Source organism: Nicotiana sylvestris, chromosome 1 (assembly GCF_000393655.2).
Source record: "Nicotiana sylvestris chromosome 1, ASM39365v2, whole genome shotgun sequence".
NCBI classification, from domain to species: Eukaryota; Viridiplantae; Streptophyta; class Magnoliopsida; order Solanales; family Solanaceae; genus Nicotiana; species Nicotiana sylvestris.
In genome coordinates, this window is record NC_091057.1 from 60,883,409 (window position 1) to 60,909,900 (window position 26,492).

At 42.0% G+C, this 26,492-nt stretch overlaps 1 protein-coding gene across 1 annotated transcript; it reads right to left on the reverse strand.

Moving 5' to 3' along the window:
* Positions 1 to 22,424: 22,424 nt before the first annotated feature.
* On the reverse strand, positions 22,425 to 26,102 carry LOC138870347 (uncharacterized). The gene is made up of 6 exons (XM_070148146.1): positions 26,093 to 26,102; positions 25,694 to 25,910; positions 24,325 to 24,481; positions 23,891 to 24,214; positions 23,636 to 23,794; positions 22,425 to 22,982 (listed from the first exon to the last, which is right to left on the reverse strand). Exons 1-6 carry the CDS (start codon positions 26,100 to 26,102, stop codon positions 22,425 to 22,427), a joined length of 1,425 nt encoding a protein of 474 aa, XP_070004247.1.
* Positions 26,103 to 26,492: the final 390 nt, after the last annotated feature.

Here is a 26,492-nt window from a genome sequence, read left to right on the forward strand (position 1 = left end):
AGCCGTTTCTGGATAGATTTGTAATAGTATTTATTGATGATATCCTAATATATTCTCGTAGCCAAGGAGAACACGAGAATCATCTCAGGACTGTGTTGCAGACATTGCGAGAACATCGGCTTTATGCTAAGTTCTCGAAGTGTGAAGTCTGGCTAGACTCGGTATCATTTCTGGGACATGTTGTATCCAAAGATGGAATTATGGTAGATCCTAAGAAGACTGAAGTTGTGTAGAAATGGCCCAGACCTACTTCTCCTACAGAGATTCGCAGCTTTTTAGGCTGAGCGGGCTATTACAGGCATTTTGTGCAGGATTTCTCCAGAATAGCAGCGCTGCTGACCAAGCTAACACAAAAAAATGCAAAGTTTCAGTGGACAGATGAATGTGAGCAGAGCTTTCAAAAACTCAAAACATATTTGACAACTGCACCATATTAGCCTTACCACTAGGTTCTGGAGGATTTAAAGTATTCTGTGACGCCTCGAGGGTGGGATTAGGATGTGTTCTCATGCAAAATGGTTGTGTTATAGCTTATGCTTTGAGACAATTGAAAAGGCACGAGCAAAATTATCCTACACATGATTTGGAGATGGCTACAGTGGTATTTTCTTTAAAATTTTGGAGACATTATCTATACGGCGAAACTTGTGAGATTTATACTGACCATAAAAGTCTGAAGTATATCTTTCAGCAGAGAGATATAAATCTTTGGTAGCGCCATTAGATGGAACTACTCAAAGACTATGATTGTTCTATTTTGTATCATCCTGGAAAAGCCAATGTGGTGGCTGATGCATTGAGTAGAAAATCTATGGGGAGTTTGGCACATATAGCCCTTGCAAAGAGACTTTTGGCCAAAGATATTCAGAGACTAGAAGATACAGGTATCAGATTTGGTGTCGGAAATTTAGAAGCATTGTTGGCTTGTGCTCATGCTAAGTCTTCATTAGTTGAGCGCATTAAGGCCACCCAATATGAGGAAGAACGATTATGTAAATACAGAGATGAGGTCTTAGCTGGTAAAAGCAAGGATATGATTGTTGAAAGTGATGGTGTTCTTCAAATGGGTGATAGGCTATGTGTAGCAGACGTAGATGGGTTGAGACATGATATTCTTGAAGAAGCCCACAACTCTAAATACACTATACATCCTGGATCCACAAAAATGTACCATGACCTGAAGCAATTTTATTGGTGGGAAGGTATGAAAAAAGATGTTGCTAACTTTGTTTCTTGTTGTTTGACTTGTCAGTAGGTCAAGGCTGAGCATCAGCGACCTACAGGACTACTACAAAAAATTGAGATTCCAGAGTGGAAATGGGAAAGAATTACTATGGATTTTGTCACCGAGCTACCACGAACTCTTAGAGGTTATGACTCTGTATGGGTGATTGTAGATCGATTGATGAAATCAGCACACTTTTTGCTGGTGAAGACTATATATGGTGGAGTCAGGTATGCACAAATATTTATGAACAAAATTGTCTGACTTCACGGAGTTCTAATATCCATCATCTCTGATAGAGGATCGCAATTTACCTCATGCTTATGGAAATATTTTCAAGAAGCATTGGGTACATAAGTAGATCTCAGTACCGCATTTCATCCATAGACAGATGGGCAGTCTGAACGTACTATACAGATCTTGGAGGATATGTTGAGAGCTTGAATTATTGAGTTTGGAGGTAGTTGGGACGCTTATCTACCTTTAGCTGAATTTGCTTACAACAATAGCTTCCAGTCCAGTATTCAAATGGCACCATACGAAGCATTGTATGGTAGAAGATATCGTTCTCCTATCGGATGGTTTGAAGTTGGTGAGACTAACTTATTGGGACCCGACCTAGTACAAGAAGCTATGAACAAGGTCCAGTTGATCAGATAGAGATTGCTTGCAGCTCAAAGTAGACAAAAGTCTTATGCTGATAAGAGAAGAAGAGATTTAGTGTTCACAAGTGGGGACAAAGTGTTCCTACGAGTCTCCCCTATGAAAGGTGTGATGCAGTTTGGGAAAAGAGGCAAGTTGAGCCCCAGGTTTATAGGACCGTATGAGACACTAGACCCAGTGGGAGTTGTGGCTTATCGTTAGCACTTCCTCCTAAGTTATCTTTTATTCACCCAGTATTTCATATCTCAATTCTAGGAAAATGTATATCAGACTCATCTCAGGTGCTTGAAGCACCAACTATACCGCTTGATGAGAAGTTGTCTTACGAGGAAGAGCCGATGGCAATTCTTTATAGACAAGTAAGAAAGCTACGATCAAAAGAAATTGTGTCCGTAAAAGTTTTATAGATAAATCATGTTGTTGAAGAAACTACTTGGGAAATAGAGGATAATATGCGAGTCAAGTACCCCCATTTTTTTTAGTTTACAAGTACGCACCTGAGCTAAATTCGGGGACCAAATTTCATAAGGTGGAGAGAATATAATACCTCATATTTAAGTTAGGGGCTATTAGTTATTTACCTAAATAAATAGAATTAAAAAAAACAAATAAAACAAGACCAAAAAACAAATAAAACAAGGGGATTAGGGCCAAAGCCCACTACGAGAGTAAAGAAGCAAAAGGCCTAGGCATTGAAGCAATAAAGCTTTGGTGTTTCGGCTGAAGCCATTCAAAGTCAAAAGAAAAAAAATTGAGTACCTATTTTCAGCGAAGGGATTTGCAGATCAGAGAAGAACAAGGTAAACTATATTTTCTTAATCCCTAACTTACTGATAGTTATTATTTCACTAACCAAGGGATAGAAACAACACTAACAACTTAAGGTGTTCTTATATAGCAAAATAATAAATTTCTTATTAGATTGAATAAAGATTCTTTTAAGTTATACCAAGCACTCTAGTGTACAGATTTGGAGTATTGGGTACAAGTACTAATTGATGAGAAGAACATAGTTTTTTTATGCAAACAAAATAAAATTCTTCTTTTCTTTTACAAATAGTTGTATTAATCAGGGTGTAAGAACAAATAGAGAACAAGCTACAACTTCTATCTATATATGTGCTACTAAAGTGATTGACAAAGAATCAATGCTCAGTTCCATAGGAATGAAAGAAGGGGAATTAACAAGATTTGAAGGATTGGACCAACTATATTGGTAATTCATGAAGTTAATACATAGATTGGTTTTGTTACAAGTAGGTAGTTGAAGAAGTTGAATGAAGTGCTCGAGGTGACGCGTTTGGTATTTCTGCACGAGTACAGTGAGTAGTAATCTTACTGCAATTTGTGTTTTCATAACTTGCATGATTTACAGATGATTTTTAATATGAATATGTTACCGATTATTTTAAGTTGCATGTGGGACAAGTCTTTACTCAATATGATACCGAAATAGTTATTTGAGAAGATAGTCGTTGTTTTAAATATTTTCGTAGTCACTAGATCTGTTTTACCGTTACTTGAATTTACTGTTATCGAAAAGCAATTATAAGATTTGATAAGAACCGAAATGCCCTATATTGTTTTAAAATATTTTCTATGAGTATATAAGGATTACAGAGACAAGTATAAATAGGAGTAGACAATGAAGGATTTCGTAGCTAACGGCGGGTTCGTTAGACCTGGTGCACCTTGTAATTACATATTACCGTTATAGCCCTCACTAGTGGGAAGGTAGAACTAGCATACCGTTACCGACTTCCCTCGAGTAGGGACTACCGTTATAATTGACTTCTTGCGAAGAAGTCCACAGTTATACCGATTACATGATCCGTTCATTGAAACCTCCCAAATATGAATATTGATATTATACAGTAGTTACCGAGCTTATTACTGAACTGTTAATTGTATTATACTACAAGAAAACCATGATGAGACTGAAATTTTTTTTATTGTTTCTGAAGGGCATTTTGATGTTATATGTTTGAGATACTAGCATGTTTTCTAACTTTTCCCCAATAAAAATGGTTGTGGTTAAGTGTTATTACTCACTAAGATAGCGACTTATTCCCCGCTAATTTTTTTTACAGAGACACCAGTTGACGCAGGCGAGGATTTTGTTAATTAGAGCGCACAGGTTGATAGTTCTCGGTGAGCCTCGCACTTGTTTGCGTGGGCAGAGATTTTATTTATTGTTATGGTCTTTTCATTGAACTCTTAGAGTCGCTCCATAGTCATTATTTTAATGTCATGAGTATTCTTTCATTATTATAGTCTTATGTTGAGTATCGTTCTCATTTATCAAAGTTGGAGATAAATTAGTATTTTCTAGTGGTTAGTGGTGGTTTAGTTATGGTGGAGACTTGTATTGGTTAATTGACAAGTTGTCAATTGCTTGGTATGATATTAGGATGTTTGGTTGTTGATTTGAGACAGGAATATTTTTGGGATGGTCCAAAAATAGGGGAAACTCTGTCCGATTTTCTGTAAAATTTCTGATGAGGCTTACTTGGGAGCACTTACTCCTAAGCGCCGGTCACAATCCTAAATTGGGTCGTGACAACAATGTAATGCCCTTCGGGCTGAAAAACACAAGGACTACGTACCAACGTCTAGTTAGTAAAATGTTTGAGCATCAAATAGGCAAATCCATGGAAGTTTATATTGATGACATGCTAGTTAAGTCCCTACGCGCAGAGGACTATTTGACTCATTTGCAGGAAATATTCGACATCCTCAGAAGCTACAACATGAAGCTTAACCCCGAGAAATGTGCCTTCGGAGTGGGTTCGGGCAAATATTTAGGCTTCATAGTATCGAACAGGGGGATCGAGATCAACCCCGACAAAATCAAGGCCATCAAAGAAATCACAGTGATAAATAATTTAAAGGTCGTGCAACGGCTGACGGGGCGAATAGTGGCTATGGGCAGATTCACATCGAGATCGTCAAACAGGAGTCATCATTTCTTCTCTTTACACAAAAAGAAGAACAACTTCGAGTGGACTCCAGAATACCAACACACCTTAGAGGAATTGAAACGATATCTGACTAGTCCACCTTTATTCCATACGCCAAAAGAGGATGAAACGTTGTATCTATACCTGGCCGTATCCGAGATAGCGGTAAGCGGTGTGCTGGTTCGAGAAGAGCAATTTAAGCAATTCCCTATCTATTATGTAAGTCAAACTCTAGGGGATGTCGAAACCAGGTATCCGCACCTAGAATAATTAGCTCTTGCCTTAATAAGCGCATCGCGAAAATTGAAACCATATTTTCAATGCCATTGTATTTACATTTTAACAATGTACTCTCTCCGAAGCATATTGCATAAGCCCGAATTATCGGGCCGATCATCCAAATGGGCCATCGAACTCGGGGGGTATGACATCGAGTATCAACCCCGAACGGCCATCAAGTCCCAAATTCTAGCGGACTTCGTGGCCGACTTCTCACCCTCCCTCATGCCCGAGGTAGAAAAGGAAATCTTACTAAAATCAGGCACATCATCCGGTGTATGGGCCCTATTTACTGACAATGCCACAAACGTGAGAGGATACAGACCCGGTATAGTCCTGAAGCCGCCTACGGGTGGCATAATTAGGCAATCTATAAAAATAGCAAGATTGACTAACAATGAAGCCGAGTATGAGGCTATGATTGCAGGTCTAGAACTCGCCAAAAGCCTGGGAGCTCAGATCGTCAAAGCGAAGTGCGACTCACTCCGGGTAGTAAACCAGGTAAATGGGAGCTACGAGGTCCGAGAAGACATGATGCAAAGGTGTTTGGACAAAATCCAAGTCACATTATGTCGTTTCAAAGAATGGGCCCTGGTCCACATACCTCGTGAGAAGAACAACGAGGCTAATGCCCTCACCAACCTGGGATCATATATTGAAGAAGATGACCTACTCCCCGGGGTTGATATTCAGCTGTCCAAATCAGTGACCGAGGAAGGTCATGCCGAGATTAATTCAAATAGCCTAACATGGAATTGTAGGAATAAATATATTGACTATCTGAAAGACGGAAAATTACCCACAGATCCAAAGGAATCAAGGGCTCTGCGAACCAAAGCAGCCTGGTTCTCGCTCGATGAAAAGGGGACTCTATACAGAAGAACTTTTGACAGCCCCCTAGTAGTATGTCTGAGGCCAGGAGACACATATTATGTACTCTGAGAAATTCACGAGGGTACTTGCGGAAACCACTTTGGCACCGATTCCTTAATCCGAAAGGTGATCAGGGCAGGCTACTACTGGGACAAAATAGAAAAAGACACTAAGGAATTCGTCCGAAAGTGCGACAAATGCACTAGATTTACCTCTATGATTCACCAACCCGGCGAACAACTACATTCGGTTTTATCGCCATGGCCATTCATGAAATGGGGAATGGACATTGTCGGACCTCTAACAAACGGCACCAGGTAAAGCTAAATTCATTTTATTTATGACTGACTATTTCTCAAAATGGGTGGAAGCGCAGGCCTTTGAGAAGATAAAAGAAAAAGAAGTCAGTGACTTCATTTAGGATCACATTACGTGTCGATTCGGGATTCCTTCCGAGATAACATGCGATAATGGGAGGCAGTTCATCAAAAGCAAAGTAACACAGTTCCTTGAAGATCACAAAATCAAGAGAATCCTGTCGACGCCTTACCACCCGTGTGCAAACAGCCAGGCTGAGTCCACAAACAAAACCATCATCCAAAACTTAAAAAAGAAGTTGGAAAGCGCTAAGGGAAAATGGAGAGAAATATTGCCCGAAGTGCTATAGGCATAACGAACAACTTAAAAATCAAGCACAGGGGAAACACCTTTCTCTCTAGTGTATGGCGCTAAGGCTTTGATACCAGTGGAGGTCAGGGAGCCAAGCTCCAGATTCTGACACACCACTGAGAGCTCGAACAACGAGGCCATGACTACGGCCCTCGAACTATTAGATGAAAAGCGAGAAATCTCGTCGGTCCGAATGGCCGCCCAAAAGCAAAGGATCGAAAGGTATTATAACAGGAGAACAAACCTCCGACATCTCGAAGTCGGGGACTTGTCCCTAAGGAAAGTCACCCTCAACACCCAAAACACTAATGAAGGAAAGCTAGGCCAAAATTAGGAAGGACCATACCGCATCCTCGGAGTAATCGGCAAAGGATCCTACAAGCTCGGTACCATGGAAGGCGAGCAGCTTCCAAACAATTGGAACATATCAATGCCGAAACGATACTACTGCTAAGGCATAAGTTGCACTCTTTTCCTTCGGCCGGATTTTGTCCCTAAAAGGGTTTTACCGGCAAGGTTTTTAACGAGGCAACATCTATATGCTACCTAAGGGAGAACCAACAATTATTCAAGGTTTCTCTCGCAATCAACCTCAAATACTGGGGTGTATCCCCGCGGAAGGTCACCTACTCGGAGAAGCCAAGATGCGCTAATTGGGCTCTCGATAGGAAAATAATGTACCTGGCCAAACGATCGAACGAACCATGTCCGCATAGAACAACCGAGCCCGTAACAGCAAAGACATGTATACTTGTACCAAGTAATCAAAGGAAATCAGTATTTTTTGCAAAAATGGCTCCTCTATCAAAAACATCCCGAACACTCGAGGATTAGCGTCAACAACTCACAACAATGCGACCCCCGGGTTGGATCTTCAAACTCGTAAGACCTCAATGAGGCAACAACAAGATCGCAAAATAGCTCCAGAGCCAAAAAATGTCCCAAACACTCGGGGACTGGCGTCGAAAACTCAATACCACATGACTTCTGGGTCGGAAATTCCGAAATCGTAAGCCCACAATGAGGCAATACCAAGTTTACAAGTAATGGCTCCCGAGTCAAGAAACCCTCGACGACTCGGGGACTACCGTCAATCTCCATCTCCATCAACTTATCAAAACCCGAGGCCATAAGACCACTTGCGGGCAGCCTCGGTCTCGTAAGACCTATATAAGGCAACAGCAATATCTGTAAGACCTCAAGCAAGGCATGAACCACAGTTTTACCAAGTGGCAATATCTGTAAGACCTCAAGCAAGGCATGAACCTTACTTGTACCAAGTATCCAAAACTGTAAGACCTCAAAGGCATGTAAAACTTGTAAGACCTTACTAAAGGCATAAACCCGATCTCAAAGTTTAGGCTATATATCAAACTTGTAAGACCCCTAAAAAGGCATACCCTCGATATAGACATTGAAACTACTTCACTCGAGACTAAAAGGCTCCGGCCAAACACAAATGACCACGCTCACAAGGTTGTACCAGCCAAACTAACGTAACTCGGGGATGCCCAATTGTCACTATAAAATCACAGGCCTTCAATTACTTCGAATATACTTCGAAAAGAACCGGTTAAGCAGGCTACCCTCGATATAGGCAAAAGAGCTTCGACCATGTCAGCTCCTAAACACTGGCTTCGAGATACTCAGCCTCCGAGCCAAACCTCCTGAGGTGCTTAATCATTGCCATATAACGACTCACAATCGAGGTTTTTTATTAAACCATCAAAGAGTCAAGCAAACACTATTTCAAAATATCCTTATCGAGGGAAAAATAAAGCCTATAAAAGGTCACACCGACCTAAAGTGTAAGAGCCATTGTCGCCAGCCCATATAAAAGGTCGCACCGACCTAAAGCATAAGAGCCATTATCGCCAGCCCATACAAAAGGTCGTACTAACCCAACGCGTCAGAGCCTAAGGGCCAGCTTTAAATTCGAAAACATGAGGGTCGAATGAGCTCGAGTCGAAACCCGATTCGGAGACTGAACCCAAAACAGTTAACTAAATATGCCTAAGAGCAAAAGTGTAAGAGCCATTGTTGCTATCCCATACAAAAGGTCGCACCGACCCAACACGTAAAAGCCTAAGGGCCAGCTTTAAATTCAAAAACTTGAGGGTCGAATGAGCTTGAGTCGAAACTTGATTTAGAGACTGAACCCAAAATAGTGAATTAAATATGCCTACGAGCAAAAGCATAAGATCCACTGTCGCCAGCACTAAAATCGAAGGTCGCACCGACCAAACGCGTAAGAGCCACTGTCGCCAGCATTAAAATTGAAGGTCGTCGTGACCCAATGTATAAAAGCCTGGTATAACCCGAGAACACTCGGGGACTAACTTTTGACCATTACAAGTCACTCAGCAATAGCAAAAACACGAGGGTCTAACCCAAGGTCTAAGATCTTGGATCGATTATCAAAAATATCGCACATTATTCTCAAAAGGCAAAGGAGAAAAGAAGTGATAAAAAACGAAAGGCTTTTTATACATATTGCTCGCAGAGTTACGTTTACAAAGGCTTTTTGAAAACCCCTTACAAGGAAAGAGCCGAACAGAATCCTAATCTATCATCGAGACTATATCTTTGACGGCTCCGCCAGAGTTTGTGCCCCAACGGTTCCGGCTACAGTCCTAGGACCTTCAACGACCACTTCCCCTTGAGGGATCCCGCCTCCATTCTCATCATCTTCTAAATCACTACCCGGCACATCTCCAGAAGCAAACAGGGTAGCAGCTTTCTTCTCCAGGGTCTTCATCCTCTCGAGCTCGGCAGATAGATTGATATCCCCCGTGTGTATGTCTTCAAGAGTCCACCTCCAAGATTCTAACCGAGCGTGCTCTACGGCTTGAGTCCATTTCAGTTCGGCCTCCTTAGGCACTCTATCGATTTGAGCATTTATTACAATGGTACCCTCTTTGTGCACAGATATAAGTGCCTCAACTTTGGTTTTGATCCTGGAAGTGCAGCAACTAACTCAGAGTGGAGGCCTCTATATTTGTCACTACCCACCCTCACATCTTAAAGCTGACGCCCGACTAAGACCATCTTTTCCTGAAAAGCATCCCTCTCAGAGGTTATTTCTCTCACATGTTGTTTGAGTTCGAGGACTTCAGAGTGTCTGGCTAGGAGCTCCTCCCTCAGCAGGGCACCTTCCTTCTCAAACTGCACGAGTCAGATCCAAGATGCTAAAACACTGGGAGCAGGAAAACATTCTGACAATAGCAAACGGAAATTGGGTAACCTGTTCAACAATATAGGCCTTCTCACGCTCATGACGGGTCACCTCGGCCTGAAACCAGGTGAAAGTCTGATCATAAAGCACCTTGTCCTGAAGCCATGAAAAAGACAAGTTAGAAAGACAAAGATCAGAGTGACAGAGATCATAATGACATATAGGATTTACAAAAACTACCTACTCACAAAACCTGCTCATCTCGCCGAAGACGAGTGAAGCATTGAGCTCAGGAATTCCCTTGGGAATGGTTGAAGGCCTTTCAAGCGCATTTCTTCCTCCGGTAGGCAACCCGCATCGGACGTTTCTTCATTTGGGACATCTTTCATTCCCTTATAGGGTAAGGTCATTCCCTGAGGGGAATCACTCACGACAACAGCACACGCAAGGCCAATCAGGGTCATCTCTTGTCTATGAAGGGCTCCAGAACTGGGCTCCTCCGAACCGCCTAACGAATGTGTTCTATCTCGAGGGGTATTTTGGCTATCAGTCGGCTCGGGGACATCACCCGATATCCCCTCAGTGGCCTCTTAATTCCGAAGATGGACCGCAACGATATCAAGCTCTGGCTCAAGAGCCACCATCTTTATGGTCTGAGGGATGGTCAGGTTTTGCCCTCCCTCGGGCGCTATCAAGAAACTATTTTCCCCCTCGCCTTCAACTCGGGGATTTCCCAATGCTCCCGAATTTAGGGCTGTTGGGTCGGCCTTAGTTTCTTCCACCTTGATCTACTTGGATTTCGAAGGTTCATTCGACAATTCCCTTTGTCTTTTCTTCCCTTAATCGGGTCCCAAAGTACCCTCTTCACCAAGCGATGTTCCCTTCATCAAGGAGATCTCCCCCAGACCTACACAAATGAAAGAGGTAAGAACAGGGAGTGAGAGTGTTATCAGTAGCGATTCAGGTTAAAAGGTACAACTACAACAGGGGTAAAAGCTCACTGTGGTCCTTAGCTTCCCATCGAGCTCAAGACAGGTCACGCCACACTCGTTCGGCATATGGGAAAATCGAGTCCAGTCGGCTGACCCAGCCCAAGAGGTCCATGACCGCGCCAGGATAAATTGCCACGGCTGCATCAGTAGAAAAAATTAAACGCATGGAAAGATGTACCTAAAAAGAAGCAAGGAAATGCTAGATAGTGTATATACTTACGTTCCATATTCCACCTTTCGGAGAACGACATCCTTTCCACCGGGATCAGGTTTGAAGTCCTTACTTGGACAAAGCAGCTCATCCATCCTCCATTCTAAACTTCTTCGATGCAAGCCAAGAGGGCCCTTAGAGCTTGGCAGTGGAGCTTAATCAGACCCCCATGGAAAGGACGGGGGCTGTACATACTAATCAGGTGATCGAGGGTGAAGGGCATCTCCTCAATCATATTCACATAGTACCTGATCATGTAGATAGTGCACCAGAATGAAGTGTGAATTTGACCGAGGTTAACTTGATACCGTTGGAAGAAGTCAAGAATCACGGGGTCTATCGGAGGCAAGGATGGCCCCGCTGGCCCAAAGGTAAATGGGTAAGAATACACACTGAGGAGATCGGCTTTGTATGTCTTTATATCCTCCTCCCGAGTAGGGATCACCACAAGCACCGCGTCGCCCCAGCGGAAATCAGTCCTCACCCTTTCGACATTTGTTACTGAGCTAATATACTAAGACACAGGCTCATGATGCCCAGGCTTCGAAGAAGGTCTCTCAACCATGAAATCGGAAGCCGTTGCCAAAAATTCTGGAACGCATTCCTTAGCACGAGGAGGCATTACCACTTTTCCTTTAGATGGAAGCGAAGTGGAGGAGGTCACGTTCTTCTGAGAAGCAGAGGCAGAAGTTTTTGCCATTTCTAAAAATTCCATAAGAGAAAGGGAAGTTGTGTTTCGAAGAAAGAACAAAAGTAAAGGTAGAAGGAACCTTTTTGGGGGCTTGGTGGTGCAGTGAGTTGTAAAGAATGAGAAGAGAAGTATTTATAGAGGCCTCATACACACACGGAAGGAGGCCAAGGGACAGCCAACCTTCATAATCAATGCGAAGGCTTTTAGGGGCTGTGTGTACGTCGTCTTTTGGCACCTTGTGAATGCCGTCATTATGGAAGTACCAGAAGGGAAGGAATTCAAGTTCTTTTCTTATCACTTACACTCTAAGAAACGCGGGGACTATCTGTATATGGTAAAATCGGAGGGTCCAATTTTTCGTCATTGTGGTGCCTCGTAAGCATATTTCATAAGGTTCGAGACAAGGGTCGAGGTTTACCCTTGAGGGTTATCGATGCTCGACCTCGGGGCGATGCAGATCAACGGCTATGATGGAAAAGTGGTGAGTTCCCAAGGCACACAACTAGGGCTGACAAAGTCTAGTGAGCTAAGTTCAGCCCTGAATCGTCCCATCCCCGTATCTATATAATAAATGAACTTGTACTATGTTGGGATTCCCCCTCATATATAAAGGGGATCCTTGTCATTTTGTAAACATCTGTTGCTCAATACTAAATACACAAGAACATTCTCTCTGCTCTCTAACACATTCTCTTGATCTCATTACCTCATTTATTGCTCATATTTATTGTGTTCTACTTATAGTTCATCATTTATTGATTATTATTGGTCATAAAGAGACGTCATTGATTTATACATAACTGTTAGTCTCCATCGACCACCCTCGATAGCTCCCAACCGAGCTTCAGACTCGACCCCGAGGCCCTCAAATAGGCAAGCTCGAGGCCTCGATTATTAATCACTCGGTTTGGTTATCACCTTGATTTCAAGATCTTATCTCGTTTCTAAGTCTTTCACATAGCATCAACTGCTTAACAACTAGCATAAAAATAGATCACGTATTTTTAGAACCACTAAATTAAATTTAATTATTATTACTATTTTCGCGGTAAATAGTAGTGCTCTTGATTGAACTTCCAATCATTCTTTTGTTTATTTACTATTTCTAATTTTATACTAATGATGCACGAAATTAAGATAAGTAAATATTTTTTTAGGGTTTTCTAAATGGGTAAAGAGGCACTAGGGAAGTAACTTACTCCTAGGTGAGTATCTAACGGGATCTAGAACTTAGGGCAATAATGTTATAGTTGGGATTATGATATAGCCAATGCATGAAGATACTCACTCTATACCTATCGGTAGTTTGAGTGACTTTGCCCTAATTGGCTTTCTCAAGCCCAATTGGGTGTTCAATTTTTGCAAGCAAAGTTGGCTCAAGTCGGGTATTACTATCTCTAGGTTTAACCCTTTAATTGGAGCTATCAATCTCTTGAATGCGCTCCGATTCCTTATTGGCCTGAATTTCCTAGACTTAAGCTCTCTTTCTCAAGAAGAGCCTAAGTCAAAAGGCAAAAATTGGTATTTGCAACCACTAATTCAACATAAAAAGCTCAAATCAGGACAAATATCAATCACCCATAAACATTTAAGCCCTAAAATAGGAGACCTATTAAATACTCATACTAGGGTTGAGCCACAACCCTAGCTAATGGGTTTAGCTACTCATAATTGAAGAAGAAATCATAGATTGAGATGAAGAATAACCCATAAAAATTAATTACAAGATAAAAGTTAAAGATTAATTGTTAAACAAGCTCTAAATTTACTCTAAAAAGCAAAAATGGCGATTTCACGTGCTCACTAAATAAAAGATGATCAAAAAATATGAAAAAGAAGTATATATACACAAGTAATTTTTCTGGACAAAAATGCCCCTGACGGAGGTACCGCTGACAGCGGAAAATGGACCACTACAGTGGTGAGGCTACCCGCAGATGCATAAAATCAAGCGCGGACCGCGGTCTTCAGCTTTCAGCTCAACTTTAGGCTCTCTGAACCTCTTCTCCGCGGACCGCGGTAAAAGGACTGATGTCACGGTGGAGGCACCGCTGCTGCATAAAAGCACCGCGGTCAACGATGACTTGAAAAGACCGTAATTGAAACTCTCTAATATTTACCACCACGGACCGCAAAATCAAGACCGCATCAACTATGGATCCTTGGCGTCCGCGGCGGATTTTCCGTTGTAGCACACAATTGACTCAGCTTTGACTTGTGCAGATTTCACTCCCTTTTGAGCTGGTTTTGACTTTTTTATCTCTTTTTGACCAAACACTACAAGCAAGCACAATAGTTAGCTTTTGGGAATACTTGTACACACTTTTAATACAAAACTCAAGCAAGAGCTTAAAATAGACTAGAATCCCTAGTTATCAACTCCCCCAAACTTAAGCTTTTGCTTGTCCTCAAGCAAACAAAGTAATTCCCACCTCCTCAAGATAAAAGAAAGGAAAATTCAGTTGTCCTAAAGTAACCTCATCAAGAATCAATTGGGACTAACAATTACCCTTAACTCAAATGCATTATCAACAATACACAACCTTTTAGCACCATGGCTATAGTGTGACACAAAAGCATCAAGAGTTGACTCAACTCATCAAGGAAACTCTTTCTGTTACATCGGTCGTTGTGGAGCCCAAACTCATACTCCTCAAATCTCCACAAGCAAACCTCACTTTTAGATTGTAGCACTCAGAACGAGGATTGTGGAAAACACACTCATCTCTCTCAAAGGAATGTCACAAGTCCGGCTCTAAGTACCATAAGCTTGCCTCTTATGTGAGTCACCACTAATGTAAGCTCACCCAACTCAAGATCATATAGGGCTTTTGTGGTGATGTAATGAATGCTTTTGGCTTAGGGTAGGATATATTGGTCTAAGAAGGTTTCATCTTCCCTTAAGCACTTCATTTATGCACATATTTTTCTTAACTCTTTGAGTCATTTACTTCTTCTTTAGGGGATAGAGAGATACACTGTCACTCTTTCTTCTTCATTTCAAACCTTTTTCTCCTTTCCAATCTTTTCATGTCTTTCATCTTTTGTTTTTATTTAACCCCTTCATTTCTTCTACATTGTTCACTTTCTTTTTGAATTTTTGGCTTCTTTTTTTTTTGCCTTTCCTTTTCTTCATTTTGTACATTTTATCACTTTTGCATTCCTCATCTCTCCCCCCAAACTTATGTTTTTGCCTTGTGCTAAGGAAATATAGGGTGACAAGAGAGGATCATTTTAGAATGGATAAAGGCTTGTATCATGGCTATTGAAAGAATAAGGGCTATGACTCAATGGGGTTGACTAGGGATATCATCATTGGTAGGCTATGGATGTTTTCAAGTCTCAATTAGGATCAAGGAGAGCCTATAATCACTTCTCAAGTCGAGCTTCACTTAGGATTTCGACTAGACAAACATTCAAGGCAAGTTCTAGACTCGTTGGCACAGGACTTGGACTTGCAAATCAATACCTCACCACACAAAGTATAGGATTGCTAAAGAAATAGAGTTGGGGGCCCACAACAACCTTAGCTAAGATTTGAGCAACACAAATGGTTCCGAGAAACCACTCGATGATTGCTTAGTCAACATAAGAGTCTCAAGGTCACAACTATCGTCATCCTATACACATCAATTTGTTTTTAACCATAAGGTCAAAGGTAAATGTGCTAGACCCGAGTGAAGCTTTTCCTGAGGAACCATTGCTCACTAACTACTATTAACACAAAAATGAAAAGAAAAACAGACTCAAACCCTTAAGAAGGTTGTCATGTCATCCATCATCGGGAAGAGCCACCTGGTTCACACAAACTCCACCTTTAGAAAGAACCACGGCATTAAGAAACTCAAAGGCTTATTGATCACACAGAATTGTAAAATAAGAAGCTACAAACCGAAAAAGAAGTTATTAAATGAAGTAAGAAGCTATATTATTAAGGGAAATTGCAAAAGAAGCTATGAAGTAAAATGCGGAAAGTAAACTAAATATGTACAATAGGGGGTTTAAATGAATATACATAAGAGGGAATGAACATATACATGAGAGAGTAACTTTATATATATACCAAGATCGAAAAATAATGAAAAATGAAATAAAAGGTAAAGTTATATACATACCAAAAGTGAAAAAAATAAGCATAAAGAAAGAAAATAGTGTCATAATTTCAAATCAACTACCGAATTATCAAAGTAGGGCCACCCCCTCAAATGAAAGCTAGCATTGTCCTCAATGTTAACTAACCAAAAATAAGCTCAAAAAGAAAGGTAAAGAGTAAAGAAAACTCCCTATGGATCCTCCATCTGCATGGGGTCATGTGGTTGGGTCCCTAGATCCTCTGTCTACTCTGGGGCTTGTGGCTGGCTAGAGGCACCTCCCTCAGGTTCCTCTAGCTGAAACTACATCATCGACTCTGGGCACTATTCTCCTCCTCTTGGGCTCTCTCTCAATCCCCTACTCTTGGACCTGCTCTGTCTGAGCTGCTGGAGGCTGGTCTTGCAATAGTAGCTCCAATGGTAGGTGATCAGTTGCCTTCATCTTATCCACCTCTCCCCTCAATTCCTTAACCGACTCCTTCGAGGCCCGAGTCTTCTTCAGCTTCTTTGTGTACTTGCTCAGCTCTTGAAGTGTTTTTCCTTGATCTTCAAGAGCATCCATGATAATCTTTTGGTTCTCCAAGAGCTTCTTCTGGTTGTCCAGAAGCTCCTTGAGAGACTCCTCTACCAAAGCTGGTATCTATGGCTGTGGGGGATGATTGGGCTACCACCAAACTGGATAGCACAGACAGCTTAGAAGTTGCGGCCTACATCCAGTTGTTAATTTTGGAGAGTGTTTGGCTCAATCGGTGGGCAGTCAATGGGTATGCTGAGGAGGATGGAATTTCTGGAGGCAATAAGGTAGATGGTCCGGAGGCAGGATCTGGTATGGTAGTGGAAAGCTGAGAAGTAGTGACTACCACTACTGGCTCTTCAGACTGGCCAGTAGAAGTAGTAGCTTTGCCTTTGGATCCCTTGGATTTGGGGTTGTCTGGACCCTTGAGGTTGTACCATGAAAAGGACATTTTAGGTTTTACCTTCACATCAAAGTTTCTTTTCTCCACCTCCTGATCTTCCAAGTACATGGTAAGGAAGTTCGAGAAGGGGTATGATCTATCACCCTCATTGACCACTCTGGTGATCACCCTAGACATGACATTCCCGACATTGATCGGAAACCCTGCCATAAAAGTTGCCACTTATATCGCCCGGGAGACCGGCAGGGTGTTTTCTTGGGTAGTGGGGTCTAGCCTGCTGCATACAAAAGTTTCCCAACCCTTCGCCTCAAAGTTTAGGGTGTTCCTCAAGATAGGAACCCCTGCTGTCAACCATGTTGGGGTGGTATCCGGGAGAGCTAGGTATGACGCCAACCACGGGCGGGAATCCTCATCCATCACCACCTTCTCCAAGTATAATGTCTCATCTTCATCATTAAAGACCAGGTATTCATTTATTGTTTTCCCATCAAACTTCACTTTCAAGTTCCGCACCTTAGTCACTTTTGTATCCTTCTTGATGTGGGAGGCATTGGCGTAGAATTTCTTGACTAAGTGCTCATTTGCATATGAAACCCTACTAGTGAAGTAATCCCATCCTGCTCGATCATTGAAATGTTGTTTCACGTTGGGGGTTGTGAGGCAGAAGATCTCGCTCTATGAATTAGCGCTCATGAATAAGTGACCTTAGAGGCCACCACTCTCGGAACTTGTGATATGTCAGCTTACTGACAAACCTCCTTTGCCACACTTTAGGGTTTCTAGTCCTTTACACACCCCCGGTTTGGGTCACACACCCTCCCTCTTCATCCGGTACCCCAGCATCTACATCCTGTCCAGGTGACGAAGGTGTAGGTGAGGTTTAAGCTGAAATATCATTGCTCTCTGCTGATCCATCAGACGACTCAGAAAAAATTTGAACAGAAGCATGAGCAGTAGGAGAGGTTGGGGGTGTAGGTTCATCTCTCAATCTATGTCTCTCTGGGAAGTCGGGTACATAAGCTAGCACAGAATCAGACTTTGAGACCTCCCAAGAGGGCAAGTACTCACTTCCCTCAGAATGGGAAGTAGCTCTATCTACAGCTCTGATGTTTTTCCTCATTTCCCCAATTGATTTTCGAACTGCTAGGGCCAATTTAATCTGTCCTCGTCCCCTACCCTGCGAGGACTCTACTCTACCCTTTTGTTTCTCACCACCACCTCTAGATTTAACCATCGTCTGCAAACATAATCCATAGCATATTGTTAGTTGCTAGAAGAAGCATTGAAGAAAGCAGCAGAACAATTCACATTGTAATGAAAAACAATTGCAGACCGCAGACCGCAAAAAATGCATCGTGGTCGCGGAGGTGTAGGACTTAGACTACCCACTCTCTGATTCAATAGCACCACGGATCACGGAAAAAAGAGCACGGCTGCGGTAGTTGCACCGCTGTCCGCGGAAAATCAATCGCGGTCGCGGTCCCTTGTTTAGACCTCTCTGAACTTTAGCACTGCGGACTGCAGAAAAAGCACCGCGACCGCGTAGTGGCACTTCTATCAGTGGAATTTTCCACCACTGACCGTGTTGATCAAGACTTAAAATCTTAGCTAAAATATAAAACTGCGGACCGCGGAAAATCAACCGCAGCTGCGGAAGTCAAATTAGGGCTCAGCAAACCTATGGTTTTAATTAATCATGCATTTAGCAATATTTCTACATTTTAAAAACTCCACTAGGTAGTCATTAACCAATTCTAACTATTTTAAACTTAATCTAGTTAATACTATGAAACCCTAAGTCAAAATTAAAAGAAAAAAGGAAGAAGAAGAAGAAGAAGAAGAAGTAAGAACTATCAATTAAAAGTAAATAATTACAAAATTAAAGACTAAGGAATGAGTGGAATTACCATATGTGAGATGAGTGGTGAACAATGCAGTCTAATGTTTGTGTTTGTGCAAACTAGGGCATGGATGGACAGTGTTGTATGTTGTTTGAGAGTAAAATGATCGAAAAGTGTAAAAGGCTTTATTACCGCCTATTTATAGAAAATAGCCAGGGGACCACACGATCTTACCTACCACGGCCACGGTAAATCACTGCGGTCCGCGCTGGTGTAGAATTGAAAGGCTGCAATTATGAGACCACCGTTGAGAGCGAAAAATGCTCCGTGACAGCAGTAAGACATTGCTGACTGCGAAAAATGCATCGCGGTAGCGGCTAAAACTTCAGAGAACCCCCATTTTGGACTGTTTAGCACCGCTGACCGCCATCAAATTCCGCCTCCGCAATAAGGCCACCGCCACCGCGAAAAATAGAGCATGGCAGCGGTCCAAACTTCATAGAGTGACAAATTTTTTCAGCTTAGCCCTGCATTGCATCAAAAATCCCTACACACATCTCACAACTAGTTAGTCCAAAAACAAATCCTACACTAAGAAGAAAATCAAAAAAAAATAAAGAATAAAAACACATGGGTTGCCTCCCAAGAAGCGCCTGATTTAACATCGCGGCACGTCGCAGGTTACTATTAATCACTTGAGATGGATCATTGCCACCACATGGCTGTCATCAAATTTGCCAATGTAGTGCTTTAATCTGTGCCCATTAACTCTGAAGATTTTACCATTTTTGTTTTTCAAATCAAGAGCACCAAACGGAGTCACGAGCACCACCTCAAAAGGTCCATTCCATTTTGACTTAAGCTTTCCCTAAAACAGTTGTAACCAGGAGCTGAACAAGAGAACCAAATCACCCACTTTGAACTCCTTGCCACGAGCATACTTGTCATGTAAGTACTTCATCTTGTCCTTATACAAGGACGAACTGGTGTAGGCATGAAACTGGAACTCATCAAGCTCATTAAGCTGCTCCGCCTGAATATTTGTTGCCACATCCCATTCAAGATTTAACTTCCTCAAAGAACACATAGCCTTGTGCTCTAATTCAATCGGTAGATGGAAAGCTTTCCCAAACACCAATCGATACGGAGACATACCAATCGGAGTCTTGTAAGTAGTCTTGTAAGACCACAAAGCATCATCCAATTTCTTTGACCAATCGGTCCTATTTGCATTGACTTTATTCAAAAATATGCTCTTAATCTCCCTGTTGGAGACCTCAACTTACCCACTAGCTTGAGGATGGTAAGGGGTAGAAACCTTGTTATTAACACCATACTTTGCAAGCAAAGTGTCAAATGCCTTCTTGCAGAAATGAGACCCTCTATCACTGATGATTGCTCTAGGAGTGCCAAACCGAGTAAAGATACTCTTCTTGAGAAAAGCCACCACACTCCAGGCCTCATTGTTGGGTAAAGCCACGGCCTCAACCCATTTTGAAACATAATCAACGGCCACCATAATGTACGTGTTGCCACATGAACTCATGAAAGGTCCCATGAAGTCAATGCCCCACACATCAAATATGTCAACCTCAATAATAGTGGTGAGAGGCATCTCATCCTTCTTTGGAATTCCACCCGTTCTTTGACACTCATCACATCTCTTCACAATCTCACCTATATCCTTGTACAATGTGGGCCAATAAAAACCACAACTAAGCACCTTTGAAGCTGTCGTCGCCCCACCATGATGACCATCATAGGGAGAGGAATGACAAGCATCTAGAATACTCATTTGCTCCTCTTCTGGAACAGATCTCCGAATCACACCATCATTACAGCTTTTGAACAAGTAGGTCTCATCCCAGTAGTAGTCCAAGCTATCTCAGTTAAGCTTCTTCCTTTGGTTAGAAGAGAGCTCACACGGAACAATACCAGTCATAAGAAAGTTGGCAACAACCGCAAACCAAGGCATGCTATTTACAGATACGGAGAGGAGTTGTTCATCAGGTAATGAATCATTAATTTTTAGGCCATCACAAGGCCTCACCTCCTCCTCCAAGCGGGACAAGTGGTACGCCACTTAGTTTTCACTCCCCTTCCGATCCACAATCTCGAGCTCAAACTCTTGAAGCAATAAAACCCATCTCATCAATCAAGCTTTGGAATTCTTCTTTGTCATCAAGTAGCGGAGTGCTGCAAGTTGGTATGAACTATCACCTTGGAACCCATGAGATAAGGCCTAAACTTCTCCATTGAAAACACAATTTCTAGCAACTCTTTTTCCGTCACCGTGTAATTCACTTAAGCATCATTCATTGCTTTGCTTGCATAATACACCAGGTGAAACATCTTATTCCCTCTTTAACCAAAACCGCTCCTACCGCAACATCGCTTGCGTCACACATGAGATCAAAAGGTAAGCTCCAATTGAGTGCGGTAATAATGGGAGTGGTTGTCGACTTGTACTTGAGAAGTTCAAAGTCTTTCATACACTTCTCATTGAATACGAACTTGACATCTTTTTCCAATAACTTACACAAAGGATTCACTACCTTAGAAAAGTCTTTGATGAATCTTCAGTAGAACCCCGCATGCCCAAGAAAACTCCTCACCCCTTGACTGAAGTAGGAGGAGGAAGCTTTGAGATCACTTCAATTTTAGCCTTGTCCACCTCTATGCCGTGCTTTGAGATCTTATGGCCGAGGACAATGCCCTCCTCCACCATAAAATGGCATTTTTCCCAATTAAGCACAAGATTGGTCTCTCCACGCCGGGCCAACACCTTGTCAAGATTCCTCAAACATTCATCAAAAGAGTCACCCACAACACTGAACCTTTGCATCCAACAACTTGATCACTTTCTTTTTGACAACCTCTTGCATAGCCTCATTCAACCTTCGTTAATGTTCCACGAAGGGTTTGGCATCATCTTCAAGTATAATTTTGTGCATGCAAAAGGTGGGGCTTATTTCCTGAATATCAGTTAGAGTCCATCCAATTGCCTTTTTTTCTTCTTTGGAGCACCTCCAGTGTCGCATGTACCTGCACATTAGTAAGACAAGACGAAAGAATAACAGGTAAAGTTGAACTAGGGCCTAAGAATTCATACCTGAGATGTGAGGGCAAAGGCTTCAACTCCAAAATGGGAGGTTCCTAAATTGAGGGCTTTGTTGGTGGAGTCTTTCTGTTCTCAAGATCCAAAGAGAGCTTTTGAGGCTCATAAGAGTAAGAGCCCATTCCATGCAAAGCATTGACACACTCCTCCCGACCTTCATCCTCATTCACATCCAGATTCAACAATACTGCTTCTAGAGGGTCCTCCACATTGATCATTGTACCAGTATCATCAACTATCACTACAAGATCCACAAAAGAGCACACTTCAGTATTATTTGGCTGCTTCATTGATTTGCACACATGAATGATCACTTTTTCATCACCCACCCGGAAGGTGAGCTCCCCTGCTTCCACATCAACCAATGCCTTCCCAGTAGCAAGGAAAGGTCTTCCCAATATGATCGGAACCTCATAATTGACCTCGCAGTCCATAATCACAAAGTCATCAGGTAGAATAAACTTGTCCACTCGAATAAGAACATCATCGATAATACCAAGCGGCCTCTTCATTGTTCTATCCGTCATTTGCAACCTCATTGAAGTAGCCCTCGGTTGACCAATACCCAAAGTTTTGAACATGGAGTAAGGCATCAAATTGATACTCTCTCCCAAATCGCACAATGCCTTTGCAAAATCCGGGCTCCCAATGGTACATAGAATGGTGAAAGCACCGGGATATTCAAGCTTTGGAACCATAGAGTGCACAATTGTACTTATTCAATGAGTCATTTTTATGGTCTCACAATCCATGGATCTCTTTGTAGTCACCAAGTCTTTCATGAACTTGACGTAACCCGGCATTTTCTCAAGAGCTTTCACCAAAGGAACATTGATTGATAAGCTCTTCATCATGTCAATAAATTTCCTAAATTGGTTCTCATTATTTTGCTTCGCAAGCATTTGAGGGTAAGGTGGAGGAGGCCTTAGCAAGGGAGTCTTAGCCCAGGGCACTACCGTTTCCGGTATGTCTATTACGTGTTCCCTAGACTGGTTCACATTATCTTGAGTCTCCACCTCATTATCATTAATATCAATTCTCACTTCCGGATTCAAATTCTCTTCACTCACTTGCTCATAAACTATAGGAACATCATCATCTTGTACTTCAACCACATCACTCACAATTTCTTTTTTCTTGGAGGCATTCACATCACCACCTCGGCCACTTCTAGTAATCACCGCCATTGCATGCCCAGTGTTGTTCCCACTCTTTGGGTTTACTACCGTATCACTAGGTAGCGCCCTCTTAGGGCGAGTATTCAAAGATTGTGAAATCTAGCCAAGTTGAACCTCCAAATGTTAGATTGAAGTATTGTGGGATGCCAACTGGGCATCAGAGTCGGCGTTCTTCTTCATCATTTGTTCAAACATCATCTCGATCCCTCCCATCTCATTGTTCGACGATCTAGGACCTTGAGAAGGAAATGGGGGTAGGTTGTTTAGTTGTTGAAACATCGAAGGTCTTTGAAAGTCTTGCCCCCGATTCCCTTGGTTGCCATTATTCCAACCCCCTTGGTTGTTGTTTGCTCCCCAATTGTTGTTGTTGCCACTCTAGTTGCCCTGGTTGTTCAAGTTGCCCCAATTCTGATTGTTGTTCCCCCAATTGCCATTGCCTTGTTGGTTTTGATTCCCCAATTTCCTTGGGATCTCCACTATTGTTGTTGGTTAGGAGCATTGCCCCTTTGTCCTTGGTAATTGTTCACGCACTGCACCTCTTCACTTTGCTCATCATAGCCATCATCTTGATTGAAACCACCACAACCTTGCTCATATTGATCGGGACTACCTTGACCTTATTGACCTCTTTGTCACCTCTTGTTGAACAACATGTTGACACCTTCCATAGCATTTACTTGTATAGGAGCTTGAACTTGTTGCAATTGAGCTTTTGCCAACTAATTCATTGTTGTAGTTAACTCTGCTATTGCCTGGCCATGATCATGGAGCTCTTTGTGCAAGTGGATGACAGTGGGGTCACCCTGTGGCACATTAGCTCGACTTTGCCAAGTTGAGGAAGTATCTGCCATCTCATCCAATATCTCACACGCCTTAGCATAAGGTGTGTTCATAAAATTTTCCCCTGCTAGCTGGTTAACTATACACTAATTGGTCGTGTTAATTCCATAGTAGAATGTCTGTTGAATCATTTCTTCGGTCATGTCATTATTCGGATATTATTTCACCATTGTCCAATATCTCTCCCAGATCTCATGAAGTGGTTCATTAGGTTCTTGTTTGGAGGCCAAAATCTCATCTCTCAAAGTCGCCATATGCCCTGGAGAAAACTTAGCAATAAACTTGTCCGCCAACTCATCCCACGTAGTGATGGAATGGTTGGGAAGCCTTTCAAGCCAGTCCAAAGCTTTCCCTCTAAGTGAGAAAAGGAACAATCTCAATCGCAATGCATCCTCTGACACATTTGTTTGCTTGCTTCCCCAACAGGTATCCATAAAGCCTTTAATATGTTTATATGCATTCTGATGGGGAGCACCTGTGAAATACCCTCGCTGCTCCAATAAGTCAACATCACATTTGTAATTTGAAAATTGCCCGCCCAGATTAGGGATGGGACAATTGCACTTGCGTATCCTTTATTTGGAAGCATGCGAGGAGTCACTCTTGGAGGTGGCGGGGGAGGGTCTGGAACATTATCATTGGCCTGGCAGCCTCTCCTTTGAGCTTGAGGCACTATAGGTACCTCATCATCAATATTATCATCTACCTCCTCCCCCGGAATAGCATTTCCAAGATTATCGTTGTTTGCCATTTTATACCTGAATTGATGACACACACACGTTAGTAACACAGAAGAAAAGAAAAATAAAACACAAAACTAGTAAAATAGATAGCCAAAACCGTTTAGCTCCCCGGCAACGGCGCCAAAATGTGTCGAGCGGTCGATGCAGATTTTACCCGAGAAGGTCGGGATCGAATCCATAGGGAGCTAATATAATGTTTGGAGTTGGATTCCTATCTAATCTAGCAGTGTGTAGTGCTCTTGATTGCACTTCCAATTATTCTTTTGTTTGTTTCCTATTTCTAATTTTATACTAATGATGCATGAAATTAAGCTAAGTAGATATTTTTTTAGGGTTTTCTAAATGGGTAAAGAGGCACTAGGGAAGTGACTTACTCCTAGGTGAATATCTAACGGAATCTAGAACTTAGGGCAATAATGTTATTGTTGGGATCATGATATAGCCAATGCACGAAGATAGTCACTCTATACCTCTCGGTAGTTTGAGTGACTTTGCCCTAATTGGCTTTCTCAAGCCCAATTGGGTGTTCAATTTGTGCAAGAAAAGTTGGCTCAAGTCGGGTATTACTATCTCTAGGTTTAACTCTTTAATTGGGGCTATCAATCTTTTGAATGGACCCCAATTCCTTGTTGGCCTGAATTCCTCGACTTAAGCTCTCTTTCTCAAGAAGAGCCTAAGTCAAAAAGGTACAATTGGTGTTTGCAACCACCAATTCAACATAAAAAGCACAAATCAGGCCAAATATCAATCACCCATAAACATTTAAGCCCTAAAATAGGAGACCCATAAAATACCCACACTAGGGTTGAGCCACAACCCTAGCTAATGGGTTTAGCTACTCATAATTGAAGAAGAAATCATAGATTGAGATGAAAAATAAACCATAAAAATTAATTACAAGATAAAAGTCTAAGATTAATTGTTAAACAAGCTCTAAATTTACTCTAAAAAGCAAAAACGGTGGTTTCACGTGCTCACGAAACAAAAGATGATCTAAAAATCTGAAAAAGAAGTATTTATACATAGCTAAATTTTTTGGACAAAAATGCCCCTAACGGAGGTACCGCTGACAGCAAAAAATGGACCGCTGCAGCGGTAAGGCTACCCCGTCGCATAAAATCAAGCGCGGACCGCGGTCTTCAACTTTAAGCTCAACTTCAGGCTCTCTGAACCTCTTCTCCGTGGACCGCGGTAAAAGGACCGTTGTCGCGGTAGAGACACCGTTACCGCATAAACGCATCACGGTCAGCAGTGACTTGAAAAGTCCATAATTGAAACTCTCTGATCTTTGCCACCGTGGACCGCCAAGACTGCCTCAACTGTGGATCCTTCGCGTCCGCAGTGGATTTTCCGCTGTAGCGCTCAATTGACTCAGCTTTGACTTGTGCAGGTTTCACTCCCTTTTGAGCTGGTTTTGACTTTCTTGTCTCTTTTTGACCAAACACTGCAAGCAAGCACAATAAGTTAGCTTTTGGGAATACTTGTATACATTTTTAATACAAAACTCAAGCAAAAAGGAGCATAAAATAGACTAGAATCCCTAGTTATCAGCTGACAAACCACTTTTACCTGAAAAAGAGGTTATATAATCTCCGTATGGATGAAGGTACACTTGTTAATACTCACCTTGATGCATTTAATTCAATTATAATAGACTTGAAGAACGTGGATATCAAAATTGAGAGTGAGGATCAGGCCTTGATTGTGTTATATTCTTTACCACAGTCTTATAATACTTTTGTCGATAGGCTACTATATATGAAAGACAATATTTTACAGTAAGATGTTACTAATGCACTAAAATATAAAGAGTTGAAAAAGAGCTTTCCAGATAGCTGAACTGAAGGTAAGGGTCTTGCGAGTAGAGGAAGAACACAACAAAAGGACTTTAACAGAAAAAAACCAACCACAAGATCGAAGTCTAAAGCAAGGAAGCAGAATTATTATGAGTGCGGGGAGCAAGGTCACTACATGAGAGATTGTCCCAAGCTGAAAGAGAAAAGATGGAAGCAGAAAATAGATAATT

Coding starts and splice junctions, on each gene's coding strand:
- LOC138870347 (XM_070148146.1), bottom strand. Junction 24,482..25,693: donor GACCGTGATGCGTTTATGCG/GTAACGGTGTCT, acceptor TCATCAATTCAG/GTATAAAATGGCAAACAACG. Junction 24,215..24,324: donor CTCCCCCGCCACCTCCAAGA/GTGACTCCTCGC, acceptor TTATTGGAGCAG/CGAGGGTATTTCACAGGTGC.